This window comes from Parus major, chromosome Z (assembly GCF_001522545.3).
Source record: "Parus major isolate Abel chromosome Z, Parus_major1.1, whole genome shotgun sequence".
NCBI lineage: Eukaryota > Metazoa > Chordata > Aves > Passeriformes > Paridae > Parus > Parus major.
In genome coordinates, this window is record NC_031799.1 from 26,033,539 (window position 1) to 26,061,360 (window position 27,822).

General features: G+C 36.5%; 1 protein-coding gene across 6 annotated transcripts in view; it reads left to right on the forward strand.

Annotated features, from left to right (window-relative positions):
* SMARCA2 (SWI/SNF related, matrix associated, actin dependent regulator of chromatin, subfamily a, member 2) overlaps positions 1 to 27,822 on the forward strand; it is a 121,740-nt gene that overhangs the window by 70,635 nt on the left and 23,283 nt on the right. For all 6 annotated transcript variants that reach the window (XM_015652615.2, XM_015652611.2, XM_015652617.3 and 3 more), the window contains 4 exons: positions 2,842 to 3,005; positions 3,747 to 3,974; positions 7,314 to 7,391; positions 11,964 to 12,182. In XM_015652615.2, the coding sequence (XP_015508101.1) occupies positions 2,842 to 3,005; positions 3,747 to 3,974; positions 7,314 to 7,391; positions 11,964 to 12,182 (689 nt within the window). The remainder of the gene's footprint in view (positions 1 to 2,841; positions 3,006 to 3,746; positions 3,975 to 7,313; positions 7,392 to 11,963; positions 12,183 to 27,822) is intronic.

The following is a 27,822-nucleotide window of genomic DNA, read 5'->3' on the forward strand; positions in this document are numbered from 1 at the left end:
GATTGAATGTACTCTCAGTAGATTCATGGACAACACCAAGCTGTGTGGGAGTGTTGATGTGCTGGAGGGCAGGCAGGCTCTGCAGAGGGATCTGGACAGGCTGGATCATGGGCCAAGGCCGTGCTGTGAGGTTCAACAAGGCCCAGAGCTGGGTCCTGCCCTCGGGTCACAACAGCCCCAGGCAGTGCCACAGGCTGGGGCAGAGTGGCTGGAAAGCTGCCCAGAGGAAAAGGCCCTGGGAGTGCTGGTGACAGCGGCTGAACAGGAGCCAGCAGTGCCCAGATGGCCAAGGAGGCCAATGGCATCCTGGGCTGTGCCAGCAATAGTGTGGCCAGCAGGAGCAGGGCAGGGATTGTCACCTGTACTCAGGGCTGGTGAGGCTGCACCTCAAATCCTGTCATTTCTGGGCCCCTCAGTTTAGGAAGGAAAGAGGTGCTGGAGCGTGTCCAGAGAAGGGCAGCAGTGCTGGGGAAGTGTCTGGAGCTCAAGCCCTGTGAGGAGGAGCTGAGGGAGCTGGAATTGTTTAGCCTGGAGAAAAGGAGGCTCAGGGGTGACCTGATCCCTCTCTACAAGTGCCTTAAAGGAGGGTGCAGCCAGGTGGGCGTTGGGCTCTTTTCCTCAGCAGCCAGTGACAGGGAAAGAGAGGACAGTCCTAAACTGCATCAGGGGAGGTTCAGGTGGGACACTAGGAGGCAATTTCTTCACAGAAGGGGTGTTGGGCATTGGAATGTCCTCAGGAACCTGGGGAAGTCACGGTTCCTGGAGGTGCTTAAGGAAAGATTGGATGTAGCACACAATGCCATGGTCAACTTGATAAGGTGGTATTTGACCAAAGGTTGGACTTGATGATCTCAGAGTTCTTTTCCATTCCATTTGATTCTCTAATTGACTCCCACCATTTTATGAAAGAAGAATTAAAAATAGTTTATCCCATCTGAGTTTTAAACCTGTTTGAAAGAAGTTTCCATTTTGCTGTCCTTCCATGTTGATGCTCTCTGTCTCATACTGAGCTTCTTTAATAGTGACCATCTTTACTTACTGTTTCATCTCACACATAATACTATAGTATTACATAGGACAAACAGCATTTATCAGAATACTTTTTTTAGTGGAGAAGCAATGATTTAAGATAAATACAGAGAACAGTATAAGTGAGACTTGAAATTTCTTCTGAATATTTTTAAGTGTTCTAAATTGACTCTTAGCTTCTTTCCTTATTCAGAAGAAAAAGTAGTACCAAGAAATATTTTCATCCTTTACAAATATTAATGGATATGAAGTCAAACCAGTATTATCCTTGAATGTAAAATGGGGTTATGAAATGGACGCACAAATGAGCTATATCACCATATAGCTCTGCCATAGAATATGCCAAAATCATCTGAAGAACACATTAGCATGCTAGCAAAGCCCTCTTTGCACCTCTGGTCTGCATGTGTTTTAATATTTCTATTCAAGAAAGATAAATCACACTACATTTTAAATGTTTTAGATTACTTTACATCATGTATTTTTAAATTAATTCTTTTTCATGCCAGAATGTTTATGGCAGGACACAGTATGGTAAATACACCTCATTGTCTTTTTCAGGTAGTTCATTAAATTAGATGAACTCTTTATCTTCTTTTTCAGTTTCATAATGACAGATACCTTTCATATCGGAATGCAGTCTATCCAGGTTCTGTCCAGCTTACATGGCGTGTTTCCAGCACAATCCATGTGCTTATTATGGGGTTCACTGTGTCACCAATGGGCCAGCAGTTTGGTTGTGTGATAGTGGTGGCTACAGGTGGGATGGAGTTAATTTTCCTCCTAGCGAGCCATGTAATGCTGTGCTTTGCATTTTTGGTTCAGCAGGGTTTGTAACACCACCAGTGGTGTCACCCCAGTGTTTGGCTAAGCAGCCCTTGCAGTGTCAAGGCTTTTTCTCCAGACACCTCTCACACCACCCCCAAGGCGAGTAGGCTGCGTTGGACTGGGACTCAGATGAGACAGCTGACCAGGCTGACTAAGGGGTTGTGAACAGCAATAAAACCTGAGGGAAAGGAGGAGGTGCAGGGATATAGCTTGTTATGGCATTTGTCTTCCCAATTAGTCATTACAGGTGCTGAGGTCCTGCTTCCTAGAAAGCAGCTGGACATCTAGTTGCTGCCGGGACGTAAAATAAATTTCTTGCCTTGTCATTGCATACACACCTTTCACTTTCATTAAACTGCTTTCATCTCAGCACAGGAGCTTTTCTGTCTTCTTTCCTCCCCATGTACTGCTGAGCTGGGGAGGGAGCAGGGTGTATCTGGAGGCCAGCTAGGGAACAACCCACCGTAGTAATAAAAAAAATAAATTAATAATTTCATCTTCTATACATATATCACCCTCAAGATAGGACATTTTAAATTTGAAGTCTTGTGGTATTAACTATTACTCCGAAGGCAAATAGTGACATTTTGATAAATCTCTATATAAGTAGCATTTAAAAATATTTAATGCTGCTGTAGCCAGGAGGCATTAATCAAAACTAGAGCGCTCTTCTGTTTGTATATAGTAGCTTCAGTTTAATTTATGTGGGTTATAAAAAGGTATAACAATGTTAGCCAACATTTTAAGATCTACTTTAGAAATGTTAAAACAAATGCATTTAAAGAGGCCTTAGCAGTTCATGTCTCAGGTGTGACAGGCAGTTGACATAAACATTCATGGCCAGCATTATGGAAAATGTGACAGAGATGTCAAAAAGCAGTGTACTAAAGTAACCTTTTCACATGTACTTTTGGCACCAGATTTTGTATTTATATTACTTCAATTCACTTCTTTATTATATGATATTTTTGATTTCTTTTTCAGGCACAACAAAATCAGAGGATCGAGCTGCTCTGTTAAAGAAGTTCAATGAACCTGGGTCACAATATTTTATCTTCTTGCTGAGTACAAGGGCTGGAGGGCTAGGCTTAAATCTCCAGGCTGCTGACACCGTTATAATCTTTGACAGTGACTGGAATCCTCATCAGGTTATTTTTATTTTCTTATCTATGTGAAATGTATAAAGAATCCCTGATGTTTCTGGAGTTCCTTCTTTAAATAGATAACATATCCTGGAATGAAAGGAAAAATTCAAGTGAGAGATAAAATGCTGCTTTGAGAGGAATTAGTGAGGCAAACTACCACAATCAGGAAATGTTTTGGTTTGAATTGGTGAGCTAATTTTGCACCTGCATGTATGTTTATATGAGTTTTGGGGTATCCTCAGTACTATGAGTGTTACAAACCTGCTTCCTATGCATAACTGCACTCATTCTTTAACCCTTAGGATATAATAACCAGCTCCCTAGCCTTTGGTAGTTTGCAGTACTTTAGCAAAGGCTATGCAGAATACTACCTATCTTATGAAATTAGGTGACCATGTGAGTACAGTAGTCTTGGCCTTAAGCACTGAACTTATTCCGTGGTGGTTAGTAGCAAGTACAGATTATCAGAAAAAGAGGATATTACACTATTTTGACTTATTTTAAAAAGCCAGAAGAGGTAGCTGAATTATGCCTTTGCCACGTTCTTTTTTTCTTACTTGTAAGGAAGTTCAATATTTTTGGAAGTAGATAGTTATGTGTATATTTTCAGCTATTGTGCAAATGTCTGCAAATCACATAATACTCAATGGCCACATGTAAAAGCAAGGGTAGCAAGACTAAGAAGAGTTTTAATATCTGTGTTGACTCTCTGTTTAATTGCTCTCTGTGTTCTTTGCCTAATAGGACTTGCAGGCCCAGGACAGAGCTCACCGAATTGGTCAGCAGAATGAAGTTAGAGTCCTGCGGCTGTGCACTGTGAACAGTGTGGAAGAGAAGATACTTGCTGCGGCAAAGTATAAGCTGAATGTAGATCAAAAAGTTATTCAGGCAGGAATGTTTGATCAGAAATCTTCAAGCCATGAAAGGAGAGCATTCCTACAAGCTATACTGGAGCATGAAGAAGAAAATGAGGTAAGGTAGTTAGAAATAATTACTCAGCAGGTGCTGACTCTTCTTTTATTCATCATTTACAAAGACTGTCATAACTCTTGAAATAAAAAATTTCATTATAATTTCTTACCGTCCATTTGGAGAAATAACTTAATTTTTATCTTTTTTTAATGGTCACAGTAATAGGTTGTAATGTGCTGAATGTGATGTAATGGTTATGGTTAAATCTTAGTGTAGAGTTAGTTATTGCAACTTAAAACCCATTCTACCCTTTATAATTTTGGCAAATAATTGCCTTCACACAAAAGATTTTTTCCAGAACAGATTATAAACTATTTCCTAAGTCCAATATATATGTTCAGCTAGGCAGTTTCATTTTCGGACATGCTGAGCAGCTCGTACTACCTGGGTTCAGTTTTGAAAGACCCTATACTGTGCTTGCTTTGGAACCTATTTAAGGGTTAAGGTCTACTTTGATGCACCCTGGGCTTAGGACAAGCCAGAAAGTAACTGTTTCTTTCTGATGCTGTGTCCAGCCCAGACTTCTCATCACCACTTTCTCTTCAAGAAATAATTAGCTGTTTAAAAATAGCTGTCACATCTTTTCTTTTAGTAGTGGGAAGTGAGGTTATAGAGTCACTAAATGTTCCTCTCTTTTCATTGTGTTCTTCAATGGAACTGAGTGTGGAGTGGTGAACCTATTCACCTTTCACTGCAGACTTAATTTGAACAAAACTCAGTATTTGGGCAAAAGTCATGTTTGGGAGAAATTAAATAAATGTGTCAGCTATACTGATGACACATGCAGAGAAATTTTTGATCAGCACTGACTTTTTCCTACCTTGAAAATACCCTTACTGCTTAAAGAGAGCTTTTGAGACTGATCTTGCCTCTGAGTAGGACTTTTGTGTCTGAAGAAGGTGCAACTGATAGAAGATTCTACAGCCTGTGTTTCATTGGCATCCTTCATTATATGAACTTTCAAAGATCAAGGAGTTCACTTCTTCAGTCATTCTTTTGTGTGAACTCTCTATTGTGCATTTAGAAAACCATGATTAAGATGAAATTTTATATTGTTTTAGTATTTTTATAGAAACTGAAGGAGAATGACAAATGTTTTTATCAGTAGTTGTCTTTTATTTGTGGTGTTAATGCAGAAATTTGGGGATACACATATGTACCATTTTGATTTAGTTAACCTATAGTTCTAAAGCAGACCACACTTCCTATATGAGTAGATAGATTATCTTGAAGCCAGCAGACATTTTCAGTAATCCTGATTTTTTTAAATTTAGGAGTACATTTGTTTCTGAAGCATTTATCTGACACTGTTTCAGAAGTCAGGGCTGTAGCTCAGGCCTTTGTGACATCCCTTATTTTGTAGATGATGTCAGAACAATTTGTTTCTTATATGTTATTCAGATATACTTTGTCTGCCATCCTGAAGAAAGCAGATTTAAGAAAGGTTTATTTGCCATAGCCCAGCATCATTCTTTAAAGCATTGATGTTGCAGTCTGACTCCTAGCTGAAGCTTTCAAGTAGTATTTCTTTATGAACAGACTATGCAAAACTCTGCCCAAAGATTCAGCCTCTTGAGGACTAAGAGGAATTGAATTTGCACCATCTGAACTGGTCAGCCATTGCTCCTTCATTGCAGCAGCACTGGGAATCAAGTGGGAGATTGATGGGAAAAAAAGTAAATCTCTCAGTTAAAAGATAAATTATCAATGATATTGACACAACTGTGACTTACAAATATGGACAGGCACATCTAACAAAGATACTGTTTTCTGATCATCTTGTTAAATATTCCCATGCTAAGCATACTTCAAACTTCTTACAATTATATGTAGAGTTCCGTGTTCTGTTCATCCTTTTTCAGTAGGTTTTTTTTAAGTTCAGCATCAAGGCTGTCCTTATTTTTCTTTCTTCTTTTCTTTTTAATGTTTTTTTCTTTTAGCAGTACTAGATAAAGCAGAGAAGTAATTTCTGTGTATTTAGAAAGATTCACTAGAATAAAAACAATGTATGACAACTGCTTAGAAGTTACTTGTTCATAGGTAATTTTTTGTTGGCACTTCAGTTTATTTATAATTTTTTCTTCTGCCAAGCCTGTTTGGCTGCAGGATTATTCAGCCTAACTGCTGATAATGCGGACACTGTTGTTACAGCTTCTACTGTGAGGTCACTTATTTTTTTAGAAGTTACTCTGAGATAATAAGGAAGTATGTGGACCTTTCATGATGGTCACATTTATAAAATAATCTTTTTTTCTCTGTGTGTGTAACCACATGACTTCCTTTTTGTGAACAGTGAAGGAGCAGTGACTAGAAGTGAGAAGAACTAGCTCTTTTAATCATTTTCCCAGTTGCCTGGTTCATGTTAAAATTTAAATTCTATGTTCATTAAAGTAAAAAAGTGTTCCTTGAGAATTGCATTAATGAGAACTGGTTTGGGGTTTTTTTTCTGACGTGTAGAAATCCAGACACTGGAGGGAAATGTGTGATTGTATAAATGACTTCTTATTTCTGAAAAGAAAAGCTACGTGATTTTAGCTTTTTGGATGCTACATACAGTATTCTATACTCCCATTAAACTGCGTTCAAAACATGAGTTTTTATGAAGATTTATAGGTCTATAGCGTAGTGTGACAGGTTCAGAAAGCCCTATGTAGAGTGACTTGTTGTCTGTGGTTTCAGAGTAATTCAGGGAGGAAGACTGAACATTTTGGGCTTTGTTTTAAAGTGGGTGTCATAATAGTTTCAGCTTTAACATTTTTAATTAAACACTACAGTTCTAAGTTGTTTTTCTGGTGTCTGTTTCTGTTTTTATGAAATAATTGATTTTGTTTGCAGCAAAATGTTTACATCTCAATTTGTAAGCAGAAAGTGGTCAAGAGAAAGTGATTCATCAATGTTATTTTCTAGGATAAAAACATGTTTCATTCTTTTCATTTAGTCAGGAATTTTTCAGCCCCCTTGGTTTGATGGGAAAGACCTCAAAATCTAAAATGGTCTTTCTGAAGGAGTATTATAGAATAACAAAACGGAAATATATCCATTTTAACCAAAGCATTAACTGTGCTTCTGACCCAGGAAAACCACAACCCAAAATTTCCTGGTTTTGTATTTGGTCATTTCCTCATTCTCAAATTTTGAAGGAAGTAATAAGTCTCATTTGTCATTTTTGCCATGTTATTTTGTTACTTCTGAATAGCTGAACACTTTAAAAGGTTTAGTTTCAGTTAAGTGCTTCACGCTTCAGGGAAAGAGAGTCAGTGGAGCTCTGAACTGATGGAGGCTGTTAGTTCAAGGTTCATGTGAGTACTTCCTAATAATTTTATCCATCTTTCTAACTAGGAAGAAGATGAAGTTCCTGATGATGAGACACTGAATCAGATGATTGCTCGGCGTGAAGAGGAATTTGATCTTTTTATGGTAAGGATGGTGTAATCATAAAAAAAATCATCTTCTCTTTTTTTAATAAAGGCCTTAAACTTTTTGTCACTCAAGTTTGTCTAAACTTTACTGGAGGAGTAGGTTTTATTTATTTGCATTGTTCATCTGAGGAAAGAAGTGTAGTCTGCTTAAATACAGAGTTCTGACCCTGATTTCTGTGAAAGTGGATTTGCTGCTAGAAAAGAGCTTCTGATTTCTCCTTCGGACCCGGAAGGAAAGAAGTAATCCATGCCTGAAATTAGCTGATGAAGTTATGACTGATTGCTTCAACTTCTAGTATTAAATTTGAAGGCTATTTAATGTAAAACTGTAGAGGAGCCTAGAGTAAAGACAGTTTTCACAGAATTGCAGAATTGCTGAGCTGAAAGAGACCCACAAGGGTCAATTCCAAGTCCTGACTCTGCACAGGACACTCCCAAGAATCACACCATGTGCCTGAGAGCATTGTCCAAATATTTTTTGAACTCTGTCAGTCTGGTGCTGTGACAGTTCCTCTGGGAAACCTGTTCCAGTGACTCTCTAGGTAAAGAACCTTTTCCTGACATCCAGCCTAAACCTCTTTGAAACAACTTGAGGCCATTCCCTCAGGTGCTGTCACTGTCACCACAGAGGAAATCAGTGCCTGCCCCTGCTCTTCTCCTCACAAGGAGGCTGTAACAGCAATGAGGTCTTCCCTCAGTCTTCTCCAGACTGAGCAAACCAGTTGATCTCAGCTGCTCCTCATGAATGTTCCGTTTAAGGCCCTTCACCATCCTCATGGTCCTCCTTTGGACATTCCAATAGCTTTGTACCTCTCTTTTACTGTGGCACCCAGAGCTGTCCCCAGCACTCGAGGTGAGGCTGCCCCAGAGCAGAGCAGAACAGAGCAGAACAGGACAATCCCCTCCTTTGCCTGGCTGATGCTGTGCCTGACATCCCCAGGACATGGGTGGCCCTCCTGGCTGCCAGGGCACTGCTGGCTCATGTTCAGATTGCCGTGGACCAGGGCCCCAGGTTCCTCTCTGTGACACTGTTTTCCAGCATCTCACTTGTCTGTACATCTGGAGCTGTCCCATCCCAGATGGCAGCATTTGGCTTTTGTCCTTTTGGGACTTCATGTGGTTAGTAATTTCCCAGTCATCTCATTTATCAGGGTCTCTCTGCAGTCTCTCCCTGCTTTTGAGAGAGTCACCAGCTTCTCACAGTTTTTTGTTGTCTCTGAACTTGCTTAGTATCCCTTCAAGTCCGGCATCCAAGTAATTTATGAAGCTATGTGGGCTGAATTAGTTTTTCATGTTAATTTATGTGGAAGTTTTTAAGAGAAAGTAAGGAGTTGGTAGTCAAAATTTAAAGAGACAAAACTACTTACTTTGAAAGCCAGGGGTTTGAAAATAGACAGAAAGATTGTAGTTAAATATTAATGACTAAGAAATAATTTAATTTTTTAATATAAAATTGGTTTTAATTTTTGTAAACTGTTTCTTTATAAAAGAAAACTCTGAAAAGCAAGTTTGGCAGTCTGAGCTATTTGTCTTTCTATCAACATTTCAAGTCTTGCATAGTCAGATAAAGAGTGAAAGGTAATCCTTACTGTTGTGATAACTGTGCCACCTCATTTCCTTTTAAAGTTGTGCATATGTAGTCAGAATTCAGGAGACTGCAGTCCCCAACAAAACATATATTTGGGGTTGTTTATTTAATTAGCCCTAGGTGTGTAAAAGTGTGTATTTTACTAATTTGAAGTGAGCAGTTCCAAAAAAATCTGCATGAGAGATCTCTTCCATGAGCATCTCTTCTATAGTCATTTTGCTGTTTAGAAGAGTTGTTTGGCACAGGACCTGAAATTTAGCTGGAGAGCTAAATACACTGATCAGAAAGAAGGTACAAGTGGACTTCATTCCTGTAACTTCTAGAGGCTTCAGATCATAAAAAATAAAAAAATTAAAAAAAAAAAAAGAAAAAAGAAAATACTCAGAGAAAAATCAATGGATTTTTTGTGGTCTGTACAGCTCTTGTCATTTCATACAAATGCTTCAGTAAGTTACTTTTCTGGAAAATAAATGATTCCTTTAAGTGTTAAAATAGCTTAAATAAAGTAAAAAATATATTAAAAAATCATGATTCTTGGTGTAAAATACCTTTCAAGTGGAAGGCCAAATGGGTACCAGAACTCCAGTTGTGCTCATACAGTTAAAATCAACTTGAAGCAGAAATTGACTTGAAGCAGTCTAGTAGAACTGGGTGAATAAATTACTGGTTTTACACTGAGTGGCTTGAATGTTTTTTTTCAAGGACTCTTTTAGTTATAATTTAGAAGGTTTTACACTGAGTGGCTTGAATGTTTTTTTCAAGGAATCTTTCAGTTATAATTTGGAAAGTCGAAGGTAACCATTCACAATTCACTGGACAGCAGTGCTCTGTGGTTTTTCTAAACTGGAAATTTTAGGTCTTGAGTGTGCCCACATTCAAGTTCTTTGCTTAGGTTTAAGTATTGGTAGTATATTATTTTTAGCATTTAGGCCTTATTAAGGACAGTGAACATGTAATTACTTTATTAGTTATATAAAAATAATGTAGATATCTCTTTGAAACACAAGCTTTGGAAAGATACGGGAAGACAGAACCAGAGGTTTTCCAAATGTAATTATGGTTTCAGTAGTATCCTCAGAAAAAGAATGTCAGTTTGCATCTCTGATATCTCAGATCAATTGAGATTGTCTTTAATTTTCATTCCCAAGTGCTTTTATATTAGAAAACAGCTATTATAATACACTATCTTAGTGTTCAGTCTTTATGTTAGACAAAGAAACGTGGTCACTGGGGAAAAAATACAAAGTTTCACTATTTGACTTAATGTGCTTAGTGTCATTAAAATATGATGTCTCTTGACTGCACTCAAGTTCTCTGCTAAATAATAGAAATAGAGAAATCTATTTTGTTTATCCTGTTTGAGCCGGCTCTTGGTGCCGCTTTCTGGCTGTCGTGTTAGCAATAAACCAAGCCACATGTTTGGCTTGAATGAGACACTTTTCAGAATCAATTCAAATTGAATAAGATGTTCTTTAAAAGGTAAAATATGTAAGTCTGCTATAAAAAACTACAGGCTGCACAGGCCATTCACTGTTGTCTGAAGTAATGGGGAATAGGAAAATGCGTATGTTTTTATAATTGCTTCTTGAATGTAGTTGGACCTGCAGACTGAAGACACACATCCTGCTTTCTGCTGTTCACTGAATTTAGAAATCCAATAGTGCACAAGGCAAGATGATGAAGACAAGTTGTAAGATGCACTTCCTGAGGTAGTGTTCTAGAAATGCTCATGTTTGCAAAGTGCCAAGATGAAAGATTCAACATATTCAATGGTGCCATCACTAGGCATCAGTTTCTAAATTTGGCCGGGTTTTAGCTGTCCCTCTGGAGAAATAATATCTCTGAATTCATGCATGTCAACCCTTTATCTAACGTTATAAAAGGATGATATATCTAGTTGGCATCATGTGTTAAGTGCAGCGTTATGTACACAAGGGAGACATATGCACGTAAATGAGAATTTTTTTTGTGACCAAGGCAGTAGCCACATATGATGCTGCAGCCAATTCTGATACCTATCACATTCTATTTACATAATTTTTTTTTCAAATACAGAAATGAAGTGTTGGTGGCCATATGTTTGTTTTCTTGCTTAGCAGCTGTTTATTGAGTGTTAAATACAGTATGACTCTAAAAGTGGCCTATTTGAAATGCATATTCATATTACCTGAGTGGGGTACTTAAGACAATGCAGATGCAATTCACAGAACCATAGGAAGCCAGGTCAGTATGTACTCGGTGGAGGTGGATGCTTCCCCAGGAGGATTATAAAACACCTTACTGATGAATGTACCAGTACCAGTACCATAGATTTAAGAATGTATCCTTAGTCCCCATGTCTGAGCTATCATTCACCACACTTGTAATGAATGATTATTTAAATTTCAGCTGAAAGTTTTAACATTGCCTTCCAATGTTCTTAACACTTCACCTAAGATTATCCGATGTTTTTGTGTTTTGATTTTTGTCTAGTACAGCAGTAAGACCAGAAAAAAATTCTGGGGTTCAAGCATGTTGGCTTTCTGGCTCTGTGTAAACAAGTTTTTCTGTGAATTTATTAAGTCTCCTTTGATTCTTTGTTTCTTACACCAACTTTTAAATTTTCTTTTGATATTCAGGGTAACAAAACTAGTGTATTTTTAGTTACTCTTTTTAGTTACATAGTAATAAAACCTATGGATTCAGCAGAGTTCTTGTGATCTGCTTTGTTTCATTTGGCTGTGTGTTTTCTTAGTTCCTTCTGTGAAAACTGGTTATGAAGTAGTGAATATGACTGGAAATGAGCAGTTGGGTTTGCCTTCTTTTTACAGTAGCTTTTTAGAAGTGTTTAGGAATATTGTGAAAGGGAGATACCTGGGAGGGACTTTGTTTAAATTTTCAAGAGTTATTAGAGAGGTAGGCATTGACTTGGTTCATTTAATAATTAATAATAAATAATAAAATCTTCAAAACTGTTTTATGCTTTGCCAATTGCTATTCCAGCGCATGGACATGGATCGTCGCAGGGAGGATGCCAGAAACCCTAAGCGTAAACCTCGCCTGATGGAGGAGGATGAATTACCATCCTGGATTATTAAGGATGATGCTGAAGTTGAAAGGCTTACATGTGAAGAGGAGGAAGAGAAAATATTTGGAAGAGGGTCCCGTCAGCGCAGGGATGTGGACTACAGTGATGCTCTCACAGAGAAGCAGTGGCTGCGGGTAGGTTGTTGGTTGGTTGGTTGTTTTTTGCACTTGAAAAACCACTCATTTGTGGTGGGTTTTTCTTTTCATTTTGGAGACTGCACTAGGGAGAGCACAGTTTTAGGTATAAAATATCCTCGTTATCCAGCATCTGCTGCTGTGTTGAAGATATAAGTACTTTTCAAACTGCACTGCAGAAACTTAAATTAGTGTTACTAAGTGCTGAGTCAGGATGTGATATCATTCTGTTGGAACTGTTCTTACTTCCATGGGTCTTACATCTTCAGGTACTTTTCTAAGTGTCATCTTTCAGATACATGAAGAATTCTTCAATATTCACGAAAACTATTTGTCAGTGTATATTAAAACTTTCTGAGCCGCACAAGCTTGTTACATTTTTAAATACCTGTTTTTAATCCTTTTAAGAATTCAGTAATTTTCACTTAAATTTTCTTTCTCTCAGGCTATTTAATTTCCAAGTCTTGAGCATTTATTGGCTCAACTGAGATCAAAGTATTTGATAAATTATTTAAGAATTAAGAAAGCAAAGATTCTACACTTAACTAATACCAAATCTGGGATTTTGAAATCTACATTCAATGAATAAAAATGCATGTGTCTTTTCAGTGTGGTAGCAAGAGCATGGTAAAGAGGTGAGGAATGATTGTTGGAAAGGCTTTTCAGAAACTTGGTAACAGCATGATTTCCAAAAATTAGAAATTAAGTATTTCAAATGCCAAAATAATTTACATGGTTTGACAGAGTAAGTTTTCTTTCTTGTAGAATGATTACAGACAATAGCAACAAGACTATACAGTGTAGGTTTTGCATATAGTACACTAAAAACATAAGTTGCATGTAATACCTAAAAATAGGTAAAAATTACCTACTTAGTTTGAGATTGGATTAGTTTGGGAGATTGCATTGTGCAATACTGAGTTAATCCAGACCTGTTGCTTAGGGGAGAAAAGGCCTGAATTATTCACCAGTAGATTTAAGCAAGTCTGTGAAACTACACAGGTTTGATACATGACATGTTCAAGCAGTCAGTGGAGAAGAAAGATGTAGAAACACAAAATTGTGCTTGCATCTTTGAAGATTTACCTTGTCCTACAGTGGAAGTGCTTGCAGTATAGTGTACGTTTACTCAGGGTCATTTTAAGCTTCTTTTTTTACTGATGGAACACTCTGTCTATGGCAGCATAGAAGTTAGATTTGGCTTTTGTGTTTTGTGGCTAGAGTCGGCTGAAGTATTTGCTTTGAGTGCTTTATTGTCAAAAATGGCAGGCCTTAAATAAATCATCTGATCCCTGTCATACTGTAGGCAGAATCATCCAGTCCTGTGTCATTTATAATAGAAGTTTAGGATCTGGCCTCTTCTAGGTATTTCTGAGCAGTGAACTTAGAAGCCCACATTGGATCAATTTTAACTGTTTGGCTTTTTGTTATAATTTATTTGAATTTCCCTGTTGGATTTTAAGCTAATTACATTGCCCTAATAATTCTGCTTATGCAGAGAAGCCTGATACTACTCTTATTTTTAATGTTTCTTTGTGTCATGGAAGAGTTTTCTGTCAGCTGAGTAAATTTGAAAGGTTAACAGCTATGCTTATGTAGTCTTTCCCCATAGTTCCTGTTTTCTAGATCTCTTGATTGTTTTCACTGACTTCCCATAGTTGTTCTACATGTGACTGACATCTTCCTACAAGTTTGATCAAAAGCTTGATATCAGAATTCCAGATGCAGCATCATTTGAATAAGGAGTAGTTCTTTTGCATAACTTCTGTGGTACTTATACCTCACAGTCCAATTATTTATTTTCTAATATGGAAGACATTGTATCATGTAAAATTTTTTGATCCAGCGTAAGACTTTAATCCTTTTCTGTGGCTCTACTTCCTGGCCAGCTTTTCAAAAATGTGTTTCATGTAGTTGATCTTTCCTTCCTAAGAGGATTTAGCATATGCCCTTGTTGAATAATTTTGAGGTTTCTTTCACCAAAATTACTCCAAATGTTAAGCCTGTCCTTGGGTGAACTTCTGGTCAGCTTTGCGTTCTCTTGAGATTTAGTAGGCATACCTTCTATTTTGTCTTTCTAAAGACACTAAAAACACTCAAGTACTGGACCATTTGATAAAAAGGCTATAAAGGGCCACTCTGAAAACAACTTTCTAGCAGGTTCCCATACGCTTGACAGTAATTGTTTTGATAGTTTGCTTCTGGGATTGTTTTTTGAAGCCAAGTTAGAAACCTGGCTGGGCAAGATGGTACATGCGCTACCGCTTTTTCACCATGGCTTGTTATTCTGTTGAGAGAAATTACTCTCCCTTCTCCGTATTGAGTAATTAAGCAGGTTGTCAAATTAGCTAAGTTGCCTTAGGACTGCTTCACAGTGCATTGCAATTTCTACTATAGCTCTACTGTATACATAGTTTAAGATTTTAGGTGCCCTTGAGGGTGTGATGAAACAAATGGGAGACATAAGAATTACTAATACTTTTTAGTCTCTCCAGAGGAATTGCATTTATAATGTTATGTTGTTTATGCACATTCAGAATAAAACTATATTGGGTAGATAATGAAATGTAAGTAATGTTTCCTGAGTTTTTTTAAGTTATCTTACTTTTCGTATGTGTAAAACAGAGTTCTTTGTCATGCTCATTTTGCTCGCAGTAGCATCACTTTTATGTCTTTGAGAATATGTTTGATTTTTCTATAATGACATCTCTAGAAGATGACAAAATACACAGTAGTATTATGTACACAACATATAGTGTACAACATACTCAAGGGAATAATACTTAACTATATAAACATAAAGGTGGTAGATAGTTTATAAGCATAAACTTCTGTCTTTTTTATAAGCCACTTGTATCTTGCTGCTTCCTTACTGTAATCTGTAATGGTGTCATGCATAACACATGAAAGCTGTGAATTAATTGTTTCATGTTAACTTGGATGCAGTGAACTGCTTCAGAGAGTTGAACTGAAAAGACAAGTTACAAATTAAGAGCAATTCCTTTATTCATAAAACACTCTTTTAGCTATGTTCTGTGCCACGCCATTTTCCAAAGGTAACCATGGGCCTGTTTTCATTGCAGTATTACAAAAGAGGGAGATTTATTTACCAGCAGTGAGGGATATCCCTCACATTTTTTCTCTTGCTGTGGCTGCTGTTGCAGCTTTATAGCTCTCTTCCCATGGGGTTTTCTGAATGAAATTTTGCATTTCTGATCAGTAAGTTAGTTTCATAATACTGGTCTGTAGTCCTGAGCTGTCTCTTCTGTGTCTTGGGGAGTTGGCTAGATCTCTTCTTTTCCAAGAAGTTTTGCCTCCTTAAGCAGCCACAGGTCTGATTGTAGAATAAGTGCTGGCTCCTTTTAAGTTAGATACTGTCTGCTGCATACAACTCTGGAGAGTGTAGTTCTGGTCCTGGTAGATCCTGGCAGGACCTCAAGGACAGTAATACCTCAAGGTCAGTGTGCATGCCTGTACACTGTCCAAGTATGTCAAGCTCCCTTCTTGCCAGGAGGTCAAGTACCTGAGTTTCAAAGCAAGGGACAAAATAATTACGGAAGCCAAACCTGCGATCATAGGCAGTATTCAATGAGATGTTGCTGCTGCCTAGAACAGCCTGTAAGTCATTGACAGTCTCCCAGGAAAACTCTTAAGACAGAAACAGGCTTCATCACTAGCTGTCGCTGCAGCCCACCGTTCTCTAACGGTTGGCATGACAACCATACTTCCTTTAAAAAAAAAAAAATCTGGAAGGAGGAGTTTGCTTCCTGGTCCTACAAAGCATTTATATTCTGGAAGTATTTCATGCTCTAGCAGATTCTGTCTCTGCACCACTTTTAAAAGAACTGCAAAATAATTTGCTGGTTCCCATGGCATATTATTTTTGAGAAGGGTCATCTACTAAGAACTCGATTGCCTGAGACAGGTTTCAAGAAACAGAGGATTTGTTTGAGTAGGTAAAAGACCCTTGAGACAGTTGCATCTGGTTTTAGCGTCTCATGCAATTTAAATGCTGGCTAGGTGACATACACAAAGTCTTGTTATCTTGTTAATTTGAAATATATGTTGTCCAGGGAAACATATCTGAGTACAGAATTAGCAGCTTCTCATTTATCTCATGCAGACATGTCAAAGTCGTGCTTTTTCTGCTGTTCTACAAATTGTAAGTGAAATTCATGCATTTGGTTTGTAATTCATCAATCTTTCTTAAGAAAAACAGTGCTGGCTTTCACCCGTACGGAATATCTGGTGAATACTGTTTAATATAGCCATGGCATAAGTGTTATTTGTTTATGTTTACTAAAGTTATGTGGTATAATAAATCAAACTACCTAGCAGGAAAAATTTTTGGTGTGTTTTTAACTGTTTCTTCATCAACTGAACTTTAACTTCATGATTTTATACACTCTCTAGTAGTCTGTTAACAGGCTTGACAACAGAGATAATAAATTTGGTACCAGTTGGTATAAATTACTAAAAGTCTTCAAGTAGGTTTGTGTTTTCTGAGAGAGTTTTACTTCTATATATATAACTTTAGAATCAATACTAGGAAGGTATTCTAAGGTACATTTTTGTAAACTGGGATGGTGGAATTTGATTTTACAGTAGTGTTTTGATGATGGGTAGGGTCAGAGACAGACACCAACTTAAGGAATAGTGTAATTTACTACAATGCAAAACTGAAAAGCTAAGCAATGCACAATACAAAAAAATGCCTCTAATGATTAAGAAAAGTACTTTACTATTAATGTCAACCCAGGTAAGATGTCACAGTGAAGGACTGGAGAACCATGCCTGGCAGCTGAGAAATCCTGCAGTGCATCCACCTTTGCAGGCAGCAAGGCTTCTGACTTTGCTGTGAGAGAAGCCCAGCTTCTATAATAAGCAAACTCCCCTTATTGTAAAGTGGGAGCATCTGGTTTTCTCCTCCTATTGGGTTTCTCCCGAAGCCTGGCCAGGGCTCAAGGAGGAACCAAGGGAGTTGTCTTTGATCGTCCACCCTCAAACAAGGCCATATGTGGCCTTTTCCGGTTTCTAAATACAGAAGGGTAAATAGGTGTTTCACCACTGACCAGGTACCTATATCATATTGCTTATGATACTTAACTAATTAGTGGATACATTTAATATTTGGTTGGAGAGTTCATCTAGAGGTCAGCTTTGGCACAAGGCCAAAGTTGTTCAGGCCTTACTACACTAAGTACTGAAATACCTGTGTGTAAAATTAGCATTACAGTCTGTAGTTGTTTTAGTCTGTATTGGAGACTGAAATTCTTAGAAGGAGGAAAAAATTTTTACCCAGTGGATCGTTTGCATAGTTCATGTACACAGTACCTTCGCACCCCTGGTTTTCTCTATTTATTTCTACTCTATAACAGTTTTGGTTACAGTGCAAAGTTTCCTGAGTTGCTGCTAAACCTGTTTCACAATCAAGTTAGTCAGTATTTGTGGAGGACATTTGGAGAAAATTGTGTTCTGATCTAAACCCTCCTCTGTAGTACTGAATTCCAGATGCAATTGAATTTGTTAAGCTGTATGGGAAAAAGTCACATTTAAAGGACTGTTACTGGAAGATTAAAACATCCACCATACTAGGCTGTTGTCAGTTTTGTCACCAGTGATCATCAGAATATCAGGTATTATTTTCTAATGTTCAATGTAAGGCTTATAAGTTTTATGCATGTGGAAGCTTCTTTTTGAAAGGTTAGAAAGCTGGACATGACTTCATTGAACCAAGCCATTTTTATATTCAGTATACTTATTATCTATCTTTCATGTCGTTTTCATGAAATTCAGAATCTACTTAAGAAAAGGAAAAAAGGGTACTTTCACACTGCAGTGAAATTAAAACTAGTGAAGCAGAAAGGACATTTTCTTGATTTTTCATGGATGAGAGGGAATTTAAATGCATCTACCTGATAGCTTTGGTTTCCTATTTTGGCAGGATGACTTCGTTAGTTTATGAGGTAGAGGGTTTGATTCACACAGGGTGACTTTCTTAGAAATTCTCTTGTCTTTTCTGAGAGGGTTGAGAGAGTGGAGGGTTGAAAGTATTAATTTTGAAAACTAAAAAAGTACTTCAAAGTGATTCTTCAATATTTCAGACTTATTCTCCATAAAGAAATTTTTAGTGCTTTATAAATTTATTTTTTTTGAGTAAGACTTCAAGTCAGGAAATCTGGACAGCTGTTAATGAGGACTGTTTATGCATAAATTACTGTTTATCTGTAAAACACTGCCATATTTTCATAGGATTCTTTTCTTTCATCCTGTGATTTTTGAGTATACAACCTTACATGTGAAATACCATAACATACACTAACATGCCTTCAAGTGTAATTGAACGTCTGTTCTCTTTTAGAAAACATTAAATAGTAATGCCAAGTAAGTATTTACTTTTAAAATATGTGGGGAGTACTGTCAGTATTAGAATAAAATAAACTTCATTTTCTTTGAAATAGCTGTATCTTCTGGCATACCAAGTTTATATAGCCTGGAAGCTGTCATTTAAAAATCTGGTTTCAGGTTTTGTTGTATCATTACTGTTTCAAGTGCAAAATTTTTCATGAGAGGAATTAGTCCCTGTGGTTAAGATGCCAGAAATACTCTCTATGTGGAGGGTCAAAATTCAGATCAGCTTCCTGGAGGAGACTGAGGGGAGAATTCACTGCAATCTACAAGAGGAGGGGTAAGCACTGATCTCTTCTTTCTGGTGACAGTGACAGGACCCAAGGGAATGGCCTGAATGTTAGGAGAGGTTTAGGTTAGATATTAGGAAAGGGTTCTTTACCCGGAGGGTGATGGGCAGTGGAAGAGGCTCCCCAGGAAAGTGGTCACCAAGCCAGACAGAGTTCAAACAGCATTTGCACAGTGGTCTCAGGCACATGGTGTGATTCTTCTGGTGCTCCTGTCCAGGGCCAGGAGTTGAACTCTTCGGGATATTCTGTGACGCTAAAACTGAGACAAAACCAAATACTAAGTAATAAACTAAACCCACAAGAACAGAAGTCTGAATTAAAAGTCAAAAACACTATTGTTGCTGGGGACATATGACAAGGGAACAAAAGCCACAAACATTTTAATGTTTGGGTCCATTGCATTTTTATATTCTCTGATATGACTTTACAGTAACAATGATAGGTGATATGTAGTAGCTAACCTTCTGTCACCTATCAGTTTTTAAATAAAGGCATTACATATTCATGTGTCGATTTGCATTTGCTAAGTATATACCCATACCTTTCCAAGTGTGTATTGTGGACAAAGTATTTATTCAGTCTGTGAAAAGGGAGCCATTTAATATTTTGCCTTTTCATCAGAGACAAATTGAGAAACCTTTATCGTAAAAGGCCGTCTTCTGAAGGCAGACCTGGGCCGGTAATGGACGGCTTTATGCTGGCGTTTTTTATGCAGTATTCCTACAGGCAAAAGTAATTCTTCTGATGGGTAGGTGTATGTATGCAGAGCTCTGTCCTCTATAGAAACTACTTCTGTAGCAGCTTAAATGATAGCAATTTGTCTTTTCTTGTATGTAAATAAATATGGAAGTACTAACTCAACAGATATGGAAGAACATGGATGTTTCTGACTGAGTTTCTCAAAAACTATTCACCCAGTGCTTAGGCATGTCATGGCTGGCAGTTAGCTTCCTTAGTCATTGTGAAGTACCCTGCTTGATGAGTACAGTTGTGTACTTCCTTATTCTAGCAGTAAAATTTTAACCTTCAATTCTACAAAAACTTGGCTGTAACCGCAACCATGTAATTTTGTCCCATACTCTGTAATTGGCATGTGAAGCAAGTTACAAATCATGGCTCCATGAATATTCATTATGTATTCTTTTCAGCTGCATATGACGTTTTTATCTGGGTTCCAAATGCAGAACCAAGGACTTCATTGTTGCTTACAGCCTTACTTTAGTTTTTCGTATGTGCACATATATTATACTATACTAATACTATGCTACACCATACCATACCATACCATACCATACCATACCATACCATACCATACCATACCATACCATACCATACCATACCATACCATACCATACCTTATTTTGTTGAGAAACTTCATGTGCTCTTAAGTCATTGGCTTTTCAAGAAACTTTGTACTATTTGTAGATAATAGTTGGTGCTCATCAGACTGCGATTTGCATTGCAACTTATTCCAGAAGAACAGAAAAGCCTTCTAGACAGATACTGGTCATGTTAGATTTTTACTTCCAGGCTGTAATATGCATATTAAAGGGTCAGACTCTACTGTGAGTCTTAGCATAGTCAAGTAACTGCACCTTCCAGAAGCATCCTGTAGACAAGGAGCTCACTGCATCAGTGCTCAAAGTTAGCATCACAGCATACTGTTTTGGTATAAAATATGTAAAAGATACATATAATTTAGCTTGTCTCAGCAAATTTTCCAAAGTTTGACTTAGTTTCATTCCATACAGTCTTCCTCCAAATTCTTGTAAATTTTTAAAAAACTATATTGGAATTGTCATAAAAGACTACCTCCTACTATTTATTTAAATACATTGTATTTAAATACTGTATTTAAATACAGTCTATTTCTATAAGTAATTTTTTTCTTCTTTTGGCACAGGAAAAAATACTCTTGCCATATATTTCTGTCACATCATGCTCTCTTCCCATTCTTAATTGCCTCAGAGTACTTATATTAATAATGATAGATGTTTATACCAAATTTCCCATGCTATTGCAAAAATCCTTTAGCTTTTTCTGTGAATAAATAGATACAATGTACACATCTATCTATGAAGATCCACTGAAAAATAATTAAACTTTCTGAAAGCTGTTACTTTTTTTCCCTCACATATTTATTTTTTGCAAGATGTTTTATCTATTTTGTTTTGAGTTTATTTTCTCAATTTTGCTCCCATTTATGTTCCACATTTTAAAATTTGAATAAAATATTACTGCTTGAGAATATGTGAATATACTTAAATATAAGAGAGAAAAAGAACATATGGAAGAAAATACTTGAAGGTATGACTGTTGGCAGTAGCTGAGTTTACTTTAGCATATATAAAAATGCCAGTTTAAGCTTTGTACTGTAGAATTCTCTTGTTACATTATTAAGAGCTGTAGGTTTCAGGGCACAAAAATTTATGCTCATCTTTAAATTAGAAGCCTTATGTTAGTCTATTAGTCTGCTAATCAAAAAGATAGAAAACCTTCTGCTTTTCTGAGCAATTTAGAAGGCACCACTGACTATCTGTTTACTTGAGAGACAAATAGTTCACTTATTGTTACACTACTGATTTATCTCAAAATTAGTGATTCCACACTGGAAATTGTTAATCATCCCTTTGTGTTTTAGTCCTCACCTGTATTGTTTCCATAATGGACGGAAAGGTTTCTTGTTCTTTATAGGAAAAACTCTACTAAGATACAGTATCCTGCTGTTGAGTATGTTGCAGAACAAGAGTTTGTAATGGCTTCTTACATTTTTCCAGTGCTTAGAATTGTCAATTTTATCTTTACCATGGAGCAGACATCAGTTGCTACAAATATTTGCAACGTTCAGTGGAAGCAAATGTCCTGGAAAGAGCCAAGACTGCAGTTTCTCTGCAAAAGGCAGGTCTGATGAGGGTATGAACCCTGTCTTTAAACCAGGTATTTTTCTGATTTAATTAGTAGGGTCTTAGAAGATAAGGGAAACAATTTTTTTGTGAATGAAGAAGGGCTAAATGCCTGGAAATTTTTTCAAAAATAATTTTTAAAAATCCATTAATTCCCATTCTTAAATCGAATTTTATTTTTTTTTCCATAAGGAATAAAAGCAAACAGAAGTCAACTTATCTTTAGTTGTTAGCATTATGAGCTGCAAAACAGCATCCACACTGCTAGTCTGCTAGTAGGTGACATTACCAAGTAAAGATTTCCTGCATTTTCCACAGCAGAAGAATGTTATGTCTATGAAAAGGTAAATGTCAAGGGAAAAAAATAAATTAACATTGCTTAGAATTACTCAGAAACCTGCAACAGTAACAATATTTCATGAAATGTAAGGTAAAACACAACTATAAATGCTTGCCTCAAAACTTGGAAAAGAATCCATCCTATGTAACTATTTCTTTATTAATAGTCAGATATACATGTGTTTCTGATTGGTTTTGTATGCATGATCTCCCTTGTAAAACAATGTCTTAACCGGAGTGGGAGATGATAAATCCTTGGGAATGTTTAATTCCTCTTTATTCTTAGTTTTGGATTAATATTGAAGAGTATTTCCATGACTTCATTGCAATATGTTTCCTCCTCTTCTGTGACTGTTATCTGTGAGCCTGAATGGAATGTAGGTGTTAACAGAAATACTGCTAAATTAAACTTTGTTTATAAAGTTCTAAACTAATTCATCAACTATTTTAGCAAATCATTAAAAATTAAATTTAAAAAGTACCTCAGAGGAACAACAGGAAAAAAATTCCTTCAGTAAAAGATTTATTTTAGACCAAAGATGGAAGTTCTGAAAGCAAAACCCTCAGTACAAGCTAAGCAGTTGCAACTTTGATCCTATTTTCCTTGTAAACTCTTGAGATGCCAGGGAAATAAAGAACATCTGTTTTTGAACAGAAACATGTTTAGTGTTGACTAAATTCCAAGCTTATTATTTTAATGGAATTTAGAAAAAAATGAGAAAAGTAATCCTCACCACCACCTCCTGGCATCTACCTCCTCCTGATGCCCATCAAAAAAGGTGAATTTCTCATGCAGTTAACTTTCCTTGCCCCTTGTGGATGGAAGATAATGTACTTGTTCAAGAAAAAGCATAACTCTAGTACCAATTATCTCACAATGCCTTAGTCAGTATAAAGTCCTCTACACTCCTGTAACAGGCCTTCCTGAGTCAGAATTCTCAATAAGACAGGGAGAAAAATGCTGATGAAAATTAAAAAAGAGAGAAACCTTCCCCATTCTCACTTCCTCATTAAGTCATGCGAGTCACTTACTGCCCCAGAATCTTGTCTATGCAACAAGCATCTGTGTCTTTGACATAGTGAACAAGATAAAGGGGGAAAAATGAGGCATCTCTGTCATAGCAGGTTTTAGTTCAAGACAGATTGCTTGTGAATCCAAAGCCAGGAAATATTTGGATATGTATTTCCATTACAGTCTTTCAGTGTCTTTCTTAAGTTAGTTACATCATATTCAGACTCTCAATTTTACTTCCAATCATACTTCCAAAGTTACCTGCAATTATTTCCAGCAGTAGCCTGTTAATGATATTCAGTCTTTGAGTTATCAATATGCTGTAAGGTTCTGAACAGCATGAAGGCAATCTGAAATACTTGGGATACCTTGTACTTGAGAAATATTGTAAGATCCATTTTGGAATATGTTTGTTTATCATCTGGAAATTTTTCTGCATAATATTTCACAAGTCCATTATAAATTGCCCTTGAGTCATGAAGGAGAGAGTATTTTTCACTGTGTTCAGAAACAGGCTATTACTCTAAGTGACAAGAATTCTTCGCCAGGTTGTCTAGCTTTCTAAAATGAAGGGAAGAAGGTTTAGGAAACACAAACAAAAAACCCCACCACAACAGAACAGTTCAGTGATAAAGAGTAAGAGGATATCAATAGTTTCCAGCATTGAATTATTTTTGATTCCTCTCCCATCTTTCTGTGGCTCCTAGGTGAGGTTGGCTTGATGAAGAGATTTTTAAAATTAGATTTTAAAATTAAAATTTAAATTTAAAATTTTAAAATTTTAAAATTAAAATCTTAGGAAGACATTTTGAAAACTGTAGAAGACAGTTACATACCTGTAGATCTTCTCAGAGTGTGGCTAAGTAAATGTAGACCACAGAATAGTAATGATGTTTGGGGAGTTTCGCATTCAGGGTCTTAACACAGTGTGTATGTATCTTTTTGGTGCTCTGGTTGGTTGAGCAAATAGTCAGCATGATATGGTTGTTCCTTTCTATAACTCAATTCCTTCCCTCTAATGGAGCACTTCCATGGTGCTCACTGAGCAGACAAGCAGTGGGGCCGTGGTACCATGAGTATTAATTGTGCTCTTCAATTTCTCTGTCTCCAAAGTTTTTGAAAATCACATTGGTGCAAAATCAGTTTGAGGAGTTCCATTTAAAATCACTGTTTGCTTTTTGGGGGAGAGACAAGTAAGACTAATTACAGATTTATTTTTTTTTCTTTTTTACAAGATTTCACTTTTGAACAGAATAAAATTTTGTGCTTGTCAGTGGGTTTTGTCGTAACTTAGAGTTTATCAGTGCTGGCTCTGCAGCACTTGATGCTTTACTTAATAATTATCATATTAAAGGTGAAGCTTCAGCATTATGATATCATACATCAAGATTAAATATTAGGATATTTGACCTGAAAAAAATTCTCAGACCTGAAAGAAAATACTGACAATTAAAGCTTTGATTCTATTAATATTTTAAGTCAATTTTTTTTTTCTTTTTTAATATTATGCTTTGTTCCTTTGGTTGAGGCCTTTTCTCTTTAAATATAACTCACATTTCTGCATGGTTACGTCAGGGTATTTTGGCATCATTCTTTGAATCAAAATTTAGGAAAAAACTATAATTTACATTATTGTTCTCTTTAATGTCTAATTAAATATAGGCGGCTGGAGTATCGGTGCAAATAATTGGGCAACTATTAATAATTTCCAAATGCAAAACAGAAAACAGTCTATTTTCTCCCACTCTTTAAAAAGATGCTAGTTTCAGTGATTGACAATGCAGACTCTTGATTAATGAACAAAAGGCTGAAGAACTCATTTTTACCATATTGGGTGGAATTTTAGCCTATTTGAGAAGACCATGTATTACAAGTTGATATGTTTTTGCAATAATTGCATTTTGAGTTTTTAGAAAAAAAAAAACTTTTATGAAGGCAAGTTAAAACTGGATGTAGTCACTAATTCTTTGCCTTTGACAGATTCTGGTCTATATTCTGTTTTAGTTTAGTCTCAGGAAAACTAGACTGGTGAATCTGTTGTGAATAATATCCAGCAAGGAGAGGAAATTGAATTAAAATAACTCTTCATCAACCTTTATAATTATTTTCAGGTATTTATTGATTGTGCTGTTGATAGAATATCTTAAGCCCTTTTCATCTAATTGCCGAGTGTTAACAGCGTTTTTCCTTACAGTCTTTATCTAGTATACTGACCTCTATGGTGTTGCATAGCAAGATACAATTACAATGCAAGGAAATGTGCTCTACAGAGCCAAGAAACAGTTCTAATGTAAAAATTAGAAGCAGTCCCAGATGTCAGGAGTGTTAATGGTAAAAAAATAAGCAAGAGAACTGGATTCTGAAGAGATGTGTTTAAGAATATGAACTGCAGTGTGAAAAGTTGAAGTTTTCATTAGTTGACAGATTTATCTGAGAACAAATGTAAAATAAAGAATGGTAGGATTTCAAATAGATTAAAAAAAAACAAAACAGGATAACTTATCTTGGAATATCCAAACAATATTCCAAAAAGGATCATGTTGAAGAGAGGAAGTGGTAAGGCTAGGTAAATGTCTTTTTAGGGCTTTAGGTGTTTATTGTCAGCTGTCTATAGGGTTCTTTTCTTTCTTTCTTTTCTTCTAATGCAGTAAATGTGAACTTCATTTTGCAAAGCAGTCATCTGCTGTTCATTACTGCACTACTGACATATTTTTTTGGTTTTAAGTGCTTAACAGCCCTTATCCTTAGTGCCTTTTGGCCAGTAGTCAGTAAAATGTCTTGTTGTTTATTGTTCCCAAAAAAGCTGGTTCTTTCGGAAGTTTTGTATGATTGGGTTAGTATTTATGTTCAGGTAGTTGGTAAGGTCTTGTGTTTTTTATCTGTTCAGCTATGTTTATGTGCTTTTTCTTGAAATATTGAGTTCAATTAGCATGCTAAGGTATTTCTTCATATGATAGTGTTAGTTACAGTGGCTCTCTTTCAACTTTGCACGTTGGAGAGACACAGGGCATTGATGTTCAAATGGATGCAGCAAATTCTCTGAATGTTCATCTCATTAGGATAAAATTGGAGAGGGACACAGGAAGAGTTTGCATGTTCTGTGCTCATGTCCTGTTTCATATGAACAGCATCAAGCAGAATTACTATATGGCTCGCTACCACTTCTGCTCTGTGTGTCCAGTTTCTTAGATGTAATACCGATAGCTTTCACTAACTCTCAATTTTGTAGTTATCTAGTTATCTCCAATCAAAGGAAAAATAATTTTGTACTGCAATGTTTTACCATCTAAGTGAGACAGGCCTGAGACACCAAAGCTGATTTTATGATGGGCACCTCCACTTACTCTGTGACCTCACTTGAGTTACCTGATTCCTGTAAAATTATTTTAAAACATAATTAGTCATGTAAGTATCGGGATTTTGAGAGAGACAGGACTGCAGGGAGACATTTTAAAGTATGATTTATTATTTTTCTTCTATAGTCTCATGAAGGAACAAGTACATCTTCACCTTATTCCCCGGATATTCTTGGTCAGTGGTCACAAGACTGCAGGTCACAAAATCTTTTAAAGGTTATTTAACCAATAAACTAATGCCACAAAGGAATGTTTCTACTTTCACACCAATAACTAATTATTTTTTTTTTATATGTCTCTGTGGCAGTGCGGACTTTCTTATCCTATCATATAGTGACACACAAAACTACTTATTATCCCTTAAACTTATTACCTTTATAATTACTTCTGTGTCTTAACTTTAAAACCTTAAAACTTCTTAAAATTTAACTTAATGTCTTTCTATTCAAACACATTATTATGAGTCTAAGTCTGGAAGCTTTCTCCAAGATCTTAGGTCAAACCCTGTGCCTGTGTCTATATCTAAGCTTGTATTTACAAGATTTTGAGAGCTTTCTGTGTTTGGAATTCCCACATGTAAGGCCTGCACAATTATTGACTTGCAGAACACAGTCATGAAGCAAAACTGAGCTGTTAGTAGTTATTTGCATCTATAATTCTGAATAGAAAAGTTGTTGAGTTAAAGTTCTATAGCACATACTTGACAGAAGAATACGTGTATAATATCCTGTCCTTTTTATGGACGAAACAAACAATTTGCATTTTATCCTTACTTTGTTTTTGTTTGGAGCTCATGTATCAATGTTGTATTGATGTTCCCTAAGAATAGTTTCACCTAAAAACAACTCTTTTCCTTTAGGAAAGGTGAAAATCTAATTGCAAGCAGCAGTAGGAAGAGAGACTGTCTTAGAGGTAACTTCTGCTTTCCTCCTGAAAAATACTTGGAAGGTGGAAGCTTCTTTTTGGAGAAAGACGGTTGGATTTCTTTAATCCATTTAAAGTGTGCTCTTACCTCTTTAGGATTGAAATTGGTTTGTGTACATGGATGAGGTTACAACAATATGAGTCTGAGAAACAGGAACGTTTTGTCGGTACAGAACTTAGCACAGGGTCCTCATTTTTCACTGGTGTATTTGCCTTTCATGAGATGCCTGACAACTTGCAAAATTTGACATTAAATTTTTACAGCTGTCTGAAAAATATGAGGTGTTTAGACTTCTTTTGGTACTGTTTTGTCCCCTTTCCTTAAGGGAAAGAAAGTGTTAAATTTTTATTACTGTAACATTTTCCTTGACTCCCTTGCTGTTCACCTCACTAATCCAGAGGCATTTG